The following is a 9,436-nucleotide window of genomic DNA, read 5'->3' on the forward strand; positions in this document are numbered from 1 at the left end:
TTCACAGGACCCCCTTTGTGTGTCCTTTGTCTGGCCTTTCTTACCAACACTTCTGTCCGGCTGCCTCGGGCCTCCTCTTGGTAAACTTGGCGCCAGTTTCCCTGACCCTATGTGGTGCCTTCCTAGCGGGTGTAGCGAGGGGCTGCGCCACATAAAATGTCAGAGCCTCCGGTTTCTAGCTGAGGGTCGTTTCCTGCCTCCACTAGTTCGGGGACCGGTCTCCCCCTTTGGCCTGACCCCTCCACGCAGGTGGATTCGGGCGTGCGGTGGCGACTCGCCCGTCCGCACCCCTGGGATCCCTTCATTCCTCGTTCCTGGAGCCTTCTCCGCTCCTCTTCCTTCCTTCTCCCTCTTCCAGGCCTGGGCCTCTGTTACTAGGCCCGCCTCCGGAGCAGAGCTCATGCAGAGCCCCTGCTCCCTGCCACTTCTGCTCAGACTTCTCTGCACTGAACTAAGATGGTGCCCACCTTTTATACTCCCTTCTCAATGCACCCAGGAACTGCTTCCTCCCTGCTCCTGCACTACAGGGTTCCCCTTCCTCAGTGTTCCCTCCCCCCACTCCAGCCAGGGACAGGGACTGTCGTGCCCATCTCAGGGGCATATTGGTCGCCCTGCCCCACGGCAATGTGGTGTAATGCATGCAGGTGTCGGGTCCTGATCCACACTCCATCCTTACCTGAGAGTGAGATATCACACCTCTGGGTGAGGTGCAATACGTCTGTAGCAACCGAGCCCTCAGGGTGCTACAGTTCCATTTATCTTCAGCCTAGGTGACGTATTGCGATACAGGGCCGTGATTTTGGCTATAAAAGGGTCCCCTAGACCCCTACCCCAAGCTTTTTAAGAGAATCATATATGGCGTGCCAGGAGACTCTATGGAATGCTTTCTCAGCATCCAACGAGAGTATCTAATTACAAATTTTTAACTGCATCTAGCCCAGGAAATACTTTGTGCCTAGTAGCAGTGTCTGCTAGTCAGCGGATTATCCCGGCTGTTAAGCAAGCTACACCACCTGTAGTTTAGACACTTAATTTTTTCAAAGGAAATGCTTCGGGACCATGGGATACTTAGTGAAGAGCATCAGGAGGCACCCCAAGGCATAGGGGCTGGGACTGGCAGTAGGATGCCTTGCGGTGGACAGCCGAGCTCGATCCTTATAAAAGCTTTTTAACTGCAGCAGCTTTAGTGGACGCTACTGGAGCTGGAATTACCGCGGCTGCTGGCATGAGACTTGCCCTCCAATAGATCCTTGTAAATGGATTTAAAGTGTATTCATTCAAATTAGAGAGACAATTTAAATTAAAAAGCTTAGAGCTGCCTCCACCACAGGGGGGCTCGCTCGACCCACCAGCGGACAGGCACCAGTATTGGGAGAGGGGGGCTGGCCGTCAGGGTTCACCGCGGCTCTGGCACAAACCCGGCGACACGGAGGTGGCACGGGCAGGAGCGGACTGGCCGTGTCGGCTTCTCACTTTTTGGATTTTAGAAGGGCATGACATGCCTATATCTGTGTCTCCCCCTCCTTTTACTCCTCCACCTCTTTTATTTTCGCATGACTATATGTACTTGTCACTTTTCCATGTGTTAGTTATGTCTTCTGAGCAGTTTGTCAGCTTTTGGACACCTTTAGAAGGTGTTTTCTATGTGTTTCTATGTGTTTTTTTTTGCCTGCCATTGGTTTTAACGGTGTTCGAAGGTGTTCGACGAACAGTTCGACGAACAGTTCGGCGAACACACGGGTGTTCGACGAACCGAACTCGAACACTACGGGGGTGGCTCAACACTATTCAGCACCAATACAGTCAACAGTAAATAAATACAAAACCAGTACCATCATCAGTACATGAATAAATCACCAGAACATGAATACAGCATCAAAACCACCAAAAGTACTTGAATAAATGAACCAAGCTTAGTATAGCAATTATTTCTAATGTCAGGTCAGAGCCATATGCATTTGTAGCACATGAACCAACAACTCCCAGTATGTCATTATCAATGGTAAAAAGATACTGGGAGTTGATGTTTCCAGCCATTATCAGATTGCGGCCCTTACGAAATCACAGTACGGATGAGATGCAGGCAGTATCACAAATAAAAAATTACATCCAAGTACCGTATAAAGGGACATTTTCTTTGTTTGAGTCGTTCACTTTCTCTTCATCTCAACCTTGTTCAAACGTCATGATGACTTTTCAGTTACAGATCGACTGTCAATCTAAGGTGCCCAACAGTATGGTCACCACAAACCCCAATATAATGTCCCTCACAGCCCTCTATGCAGTTTGGTCACCTCAGACTCCTATACAGTATGATGTACCCACAGCCCCCCATACAGTATGATGTCCCCACAGTACCCAGTATAATTTCCCCCATAGCCCACTATACACTATGATTTCACCACAGTCGCCAGTATAGTGTCCCCTTTAGCCCCAAAACAAGTGTGATGTCCCCACAGCCTCCAGTATAATGTCACCCACAGACCCTTATACAGTATGATGTACCCTACAACTACCAGTATAATGTCCCTCACAGCTCCCTATACAGTATGACGTAACCACAGCCCAGATATAATGACAGTAAATTAAACTGATTATGAGCATGGCTAGTGTGATGTAACAACCTTATGTGAGCCCCAGGAACGTGAGTCGCGACACCGCTGGAAAGGCGCTGGAACGGGAGGAGAGTATGAGTGTTTTTATTTTAATGAGTCCAAACATGAGGAATGACAAGGGGAGGTCCTAGTAGTAGTCAACTCCTTTAAGAAGATATAATCTTCGGTTAGAAAATTTCCAACATTCTGAACATGAAAGGTTTTTACAATGTGTGACTTCTCTGATGTTTAGCAAGAGTTCATTTCCAAGTAAAACATTTTCCACAATTAAGAACATGAAAAAGGCTTCTCCCCTATGTGAATTCTTTGGTGTCTAAGAAGAGATGATTTCGTCATAAAATATTTTCCACATTCTGAACAGGAAAAAAGCTTCTCCCCTGTGTGGGTTCTCTGGTGGCTATCAAGATGGGCTTTCCGGTTAAAACATTTCCCACATTCTGAACATGAAAAAAGCTTCTCCCCTGTGTGAATTCTCTGATGATTAACAAGAGTTGATTTATCTAGAAAACAGTTCCCACATTCTGAATATGAAAATGGCTTCTCCCCTGTGTGACTTCTCTGGTGTCTAACAAGAAGTGATTTTCGTAAAAAACATTTCCCACATTCTGAACATGAAAAAGGCTTCTCCCCAGTATGGATTCTCTGGTGGCTATCAAGACTTGCTTTCGAGCCAAAACATTTACCACATTCTGAACAGGAAAATGGCTTCTCCCCTATGTGAGTTCTCTGGTGACTAACAAATTCAGATTTACGGCTAAAATATTTTTCACATTCTGAACAAGAAAAAGGCTTCTTCCCTGTGTGATTTCTCTGGTGACTAACAAAATCTGATTTATGGCTAAAACATTTTCCACATTCTGAACATGAAAAAGGCTTCTCCCCTGTGTGTAACCTTTGGTGGCTATCAAGATGCGTTTTCTGGTTAAAACATTTCCCACATTCTGAACATGAAAAAGGCTTCTCCCCTGTGTGTATTTTTTGGTGGCTATGAAGATGCGCTTTGCGGTTAAAACATTTCCCACATTCTGAACATGAAAAAGGCTTCTCCCCTGTGTGACTTCTCTGGTGTGTAACAAGAAGCGATTTCCTTGTAAAACATTTCCCACATTCTGAACATGAAAAAGGCTTTTCCCCTGTGTGACTTCTCTGGTGTCTAACAAGAAGTGATTTCCATAAAAAACATTTCCCACATTCTGAACATGAAAATGGCTTCTCCCCTGTGTGACTTCTCTGGTGTCTAACAAGAATTGATTTCCATGTAAAACATTTCCCACATTCTGAACATGAAAATGGCTTCTCCCCTGTGTGACTTCTCTGGTGTCTAACAAGAAGTGATTTCCATGTAAAACATTTCCCACATTCTGAACATGAAAATGGCTTTTCCCCTGTGTGACGTCTCTGGTGTCTAACAAGAAGTGATTTCCTTGTAAAACATTTCCCACATTCTGAGCATGAAAATGGCTTCTCCTCTGTGTGTCTTCTCTGGTGTCTAACAAGAAGTGATTTCCATGTAAAACATTTCCCACATTCTGAACATGAAAATGGCTTTTCCCCTGTGTGACTTCTCTGGTGCCTAACAAGAAGTGATTTCCATGTAAAACATTTCCCACATTCTGAACATGAAAATGGCTTTTCCCCTGTGTGACTTCTCTGGTGACTAACAAGATCTGATTTCTGGTTAAAACATTTCCCACACTTGAAGCAGGAAATTCTATTCTCTGCTGTGTACATTTTTTGAAGAAAAGACTTTTCGAGAGGAAAACTTTTTCCATATTCTGAAAGTGAAAATGGCTTCTTTGCGTTAGGAGCAGTTCGTTTTTTAATGCCTCTTTTGTGACTCAGATTTTCCGTGGTAGTCAATAAAAAATCAGAAGACAGGAGCTGTTTTAAAGAATCAATTGACAAATCTTTGTTGTGATGGGATGATGGTAAATCTGGAGTAATGGCATTCACTTCAATTGTATCCTGTGGGATCTCTAGATCATCTGTTTTAAAAATTGAAGATGTCAGCGTTCCCTCTGATCTCCTGGTAAAATTATCTGCCAAGAATAAAACAAATTATTATTTTTTAATAAAATATCCTTGAATTTTATATTTTTGAACATTATATCCAAGCTGTCCATAAAAATGGCAAAAATATTAAATTATTCACCAAGGCAATGACAGATCACAGTAATCTTCTAATTTCAGTTGGTAGATGGATCCTCTAGGTTGTAAGTTCTAGAGAAGGGCTTCAATACCTAAAGTCGTTTTAACAGTTTTGGGTGGAGGAGAATGTTGTGGTCTAGAGGCAAAATGGTGATCACATGATTGTGATACGGCCGGGAATACACGACCGATAAAGTAGCCACAGCCGGTGACTGAGAAGAATCTGTGACTTCTCTGCATTTAGTGGTTACTACTCACCTGGGTAGTCATATGTAGGAATCTCCTCTTTACACTGCTCATCCCCCCTCACATATGTCTCTGTAGTATTAATGTGGGTCAGATCTTCACCCTAAAACAAATATTGTAAAAGTCACAGACAGATGGAGAAGTCACATCTATGATCAGCTCTAATCCTGCCATCTCCACCAATCTCAGTACACAAGTATAAAACGTATAATACTGGTGGATAAAACAAGACTGAGCACAAGACCTTCACAGCCGTCTACACATCATAGGGGAGATCTCATGACACCTTCTCTCCATCTACCTGATGATCCTGAGGAAGGCTGTGTGCCCACTTAGCATTTTTCAAGCGTATATGCTGCGGAATTTCCAATGGGATTCCGCAAGTTCTATGCACATGCGGATTTTTCCGCAGCGTTTATGCTGCGTTCAAAAATCCGCAGCATGTCATTTAATTTTGCGTTTCCGCAAGCGGAATTGCCTTAGTCCAATGCATAAAAAACGCAAGGCAATTCCGCATGTGGAAAACGCGTGATAAACGCGCGAAAAATGCGCGATAAACGCGTGCGGAATTCCGCATGCGTTTTTCCGGGAGAGGACTTGCATTTATGCAGCAGAAATTTTCTGCTTCATAAATGCAACGTGGGCACATAGCCGAACACTGAGATCTTCTTGTTTACAGTCCTGTGGAAGAAGAGGACGGGGACATCTCTCTGCTGTTGTCCTCTTACTGGATATATCTGGAGGAAACACATATAGGGACTGAATTCATTCTTTACATACAGATAATTATAGGCCGTGTGTATTTAGTCCTGTCTATTACCTGGTGATATGAGGGGCTGGGGAACCTCCATCATGATGTCCTTGTACAGATCTTTGTGTCCTTCTAAATACTCCCACTCCTCCATGGAGAAATAGACAGCGACATCCTGACACCTTATAGGAACCTGACACATACAATGATACCGTCATCTCCCCGATCCCTTCATAGCGTTACTGTATAATGTCCCAGCATTCCCAGCAGTGTCACCTCTCCAGTCAGCAGCTCAATCATCTTGTAGGCGAGTTCTAGGATCTTCTGGTCATTGATGTCCTCATGTATCAGGGGGCAAGGTGGAGGTCCTGTGATTGGGCTCGGGGGTCTTCCCCATTCCTCAGACACAGGGTCCTGACAGCGCTCACTAGAGGTCTTCTTCACTACTGTGTAATCCTGGTTATGGAGAGATACATTAATAAATCTCCCTCCAGACATTTCCAGAGTCCTCACCTCTCCGGTTCTGTCCATCTGTTATTCCCATAGATAAGAACGATGTAATGTGACGTCATCAGAATCTCTCACCTCTCCAGTAAGCCGGAAGAGGATCTCTAGGGTGAGGTGTAATATCCTCTCCGCCATCTCGTCTCTGTCCATCTCGATCTTTGATGATTCCATAAGGAAAATTCCATTATATAGAAGATCTTCACTGAGAGGATCTGATATTGTAGAGACCTAAATGAGAAGAAAATCAGCAGATGTAACATCATAAAAATCACGTATAATAATACAATTACTGGAGGTAAGTAATAAGGGGAAACATATGAGGAGATTTATTATTTTACAGTAGTTTTCTTCTTTACATCTGACGCGCCCCCTGGGACATATTCCTTTTTGAGGGGAATACCCGGCACCGGATCAGATGGGGGGTTGTAGTCTCCGAGCGGCTGTGACCCGGCCCCGTGCCCAGGGCGTCAAGCTCAGTGTTATGTGGCAGCTTTACAGATGTTACTAAAGTTCTTTTGTGTCGACTACGCCACCCGTTGGGATGCGGTCACTGTGGCCGCCGCTGCAGCAGGGTCCGCTGAGGCTGATGGTGGGTGCGCAGCTTGGTGGGATAACCCCCAACGGGAGGGGTATAGCCTCAGGGGGTCAGGTGCAGAGGATGGGGGTTGTGGTGGTGCGGTGCAGCCGGCAATGAAGACAGACTCGGGTTGTGCAGTTAAGGGTGTTTACTTACTGCAGGTGTTGTACTGGTCACTCCAGCTGCTAGTGACCACCCGAGCCGTGCTGCGTCCACCAGGTCCTGGATCCAGCCAACCCCCAAACAAGTCCGGAGCGTGGCCCTGAGCTCTCCCTCTGTCCTTTCTTTAGCCGTCCCCACCAGGGATTCACCTAGGTCCAGCTCCCTCGGGCCTTCTTTTGGGACACCCTTGGCCCTGGGTTCCCTGACCCTTCATGTGGTGTGCCTTCGGGGTGAATGTAGTGGGTGACCGTGACAGACACTGCCCACGGTCTCCGGTCTCTGGCTGGGGAATGTCTTTACCCCCACCAGCTTGGGTTCCGGTACCCTGATGCTGACTCCTCACCCGGTGTTCTAATTTGGGTTCTTGGGTCCCTTCAGTCTTCCCCCTCTGGGTCTTTCTCTTTCTTCCTCCTCTCTCTCTCTCTCTAGGGCTCTGCTCTGCTCCTCTTCCTGATTCTGACAGACTGACCCTGATCTCAGTTGGTGCCCACCTTATATACACCCTCTATGTGTGAGCTCAGGTGACCAGCACCCAATGAGCTCCTAACACTACCCAGACTGCTCCCCCTATCTGCCCCTACACTACATGGGATGTACCACCCCCCTCCCACTCCAGCCAGGAACAGGCTCGGTTGTACCTGCACATTTCTAAGTGGGAGTACCGTCGGCCTGCTCCTCTGAAATGGGATGTATGTAGTGCATGCAGTCTATCTGAGCTCAGTTCCACACTCCATCCTTACCCGGGAGTGGAATATCACACCTCTGGGTTGAGGTGCAATACCCCTGTAGCAGCCGAATCCTCAGGGTGCTACATTCCCCCCTGGTAAATCACAGCACGTCCTCGGGCTGTAAAGACATAAAACACCAAAACATACAATTTTTTTCATATAAACATATAAAACATATAAAACATTATATATATAAAACTTTTTTATATAAACATTCTCGTAGACTTCTCTTGTCTCTGGTTCCTCCTCCGGACACTGTGCAACGTGTGTCCGGGAAAAGTGCGACAGTCTCTTAGAAAAAAAACTGGTTTTCTTATAAAACCGGTAGGGGGCGCTTTAGGACGCGCAACTATATACAGGGGAAGTTGGCCGCTCTCAGTCCTCGGCCAGGTAGAGGAAAGGGAATGGCTGCTCACAGTCCTCAGCCTGTAGGATGAAGGGGTTAACGGGTAAACAGTTCACTGGTCCCTAACGGGGACTATTTTAGCAGCAACGGTTTCAGTTTCTTTATACCCCGATCGGGTAACTATTTACAGCACCTGCTCTGCCGCACTCAACGGCGTCTTCCTCCTGCTCTTTCTTGATATGATGTTTCTTCAGACCCGTCCGGGTCCTCTGGCTCCTCCTCTCCGTACCGCAACTCCTCCTCCGTCAAGCGGTGTACGTGGAGGGCGTAAGGTCCTTTGGCACACTTGTGCCGGGTGAAGGTGACCTCGTCCCCGACGTAGAGGTCACGGCCTTTGTGACCTTCCGGCAGGTGGGACTCGACGTCTCTGCGAGTCACAAAAACGTCACCGCGGTTGTTATGGTCCCGAATAAAGCCCCACCCATGCTGCGGGTTGAACTTTATCACTGTCCCGATGGTGCGGGGACAATGCGCTGCACGGGGGTTCCTCCTAGTCCGGCTCTTCTGCTCCGCGCTCCGGATTTGGGCCTGTTGTTCTCTGACCCGCCTCTCCTCCCGTTCTCTCTTAAACTCTGCTAGCTGCTGACGACAACACTCAGTACGCTCAGCGGCGACTGCCCGAGTTTCTCCGGTGAACCCCATCAAATCTTCTCCCGTGGGGTCCCACACGAATTGGGCTTCTTCTAAAGGAGGCGAGACCCGAGTCACGGGCTTCGGAGCCGGGATCAGGGGCTCACACAAGGGCCCTAGTCTTTGTTGCCGCTCCAGCTCATGGTATCCTTCGGGCCAGATGAAGGGCCGCCCGTCCGACCATGTGAGCTGGCTGAAGAGGTCCTCCCCCAGGTGTGGCACCCTTGGTATTGCGGGCGCGGGCGCGGTGGTGGTGGCGCCCGGGTTGCCCAGGCCTTGCGGCCAGGCCTGGGGCACCTGGAAGGTGAAGGGCACCGTTAGGACGGCGGCGCCCTGGGCTACCTGGCCTTGCGGCCAGGCCGGAGGCTCCGCGGAGGTAGGGGGCGCTGTTGGTGGTGCGGCGCCCGGGGGTACTAGGCCTTGCGACCAGGCTGGTGGTAATTCCTGCTTTGTCACGCTCCGGATCGAGGCGCGTGACGTCACAGGGGTCGCTGCGGCGGCTTCCGGTCGGGGCCTAGTCCATAGCGGTGACATGGCGGCTACGGGCACAGCAGGGGGACTTTCGGGCTCTGCGACAGGGAGCCGGGGCAGGTAAGCGGTGTCACGGCTTGGGGTATAGGCGTCCCCTTTACCTGCCTCCATGCGTTCGGCTCCCTCCTCGGCGCC

General features: G+C 48.3%; 1 protein-coding gene across 1 annotated transcript; it reads right to left on the minus strand.

Moving 5' to 3' along the window:
• Window positions 1-2,702: 2,702 nt before the first annotated feature.
• Window positions 2,703-6,203, minus strand: LOC141178664 (uncharacterized). The gene is made up of 6 exons (XM_073660554.1): window positions 6,037-6,203; window positions 5,830-5,953; window positions 5,667-5,746; window positions 5,311-5,340; window positions 5,022-5,112; window positions 2,703-4,654 (listed from the first exon to the last, which is right to left on the minus strand). Exons 1-6 carry the CDS (start codon window positions 6,058-6,060, stop codon window positions 2,883-2,885), a joined length of 2,121 nt encoding a protein of 706 aa, XP_073516655.1. The 5' UTR covers window positions 6,061-6,203; the 3' UTR covers window positions 2,703-2,882.
• Window positions 6,204-9,436: the final 3,233 nt, after the last annotated feature.

Source organism: Phyllobates terribilis, unplaced genomic scaffold, assembly GCF_046119375.1.
Source record: "Phyllobates terribilis strain yellow unplaced genomic scaffold, ASM4611937v1 Scaffold_29__1_contigs__length_15306474, whole genome shotgun sequence".
Taxonomy (NCBI): domain Eukaryota; kingdom Metazoa; phylum Chordata; class Amphibia; order Anura; family Dendrobatidae; genus Phyllobates; species Phyllobates terribilis.

Bases quoted from the DNA above. Each gene is read 5' to 3' on its own strand.
- LOC141178664 (XM_073660554.1), bottom strand. From the start codon at position 6,060: ATGATTGAGCTGCTGACTGGAGAG. The intron at 5,113-5,310 runs GTAGATGGAGAG...TATTTGTTTTAG, and splicing joins GCCTTCCTCAGGATCATCAG to GGTGAAGATCTGACCCACAT. The intron at 4,655-5,021 runs GTGAGTAGTAAC...TATTCTTGGCAG, and splicing joins TCCTACATATGACTACCCAG to ATAATTTTACCAGGAGATCA.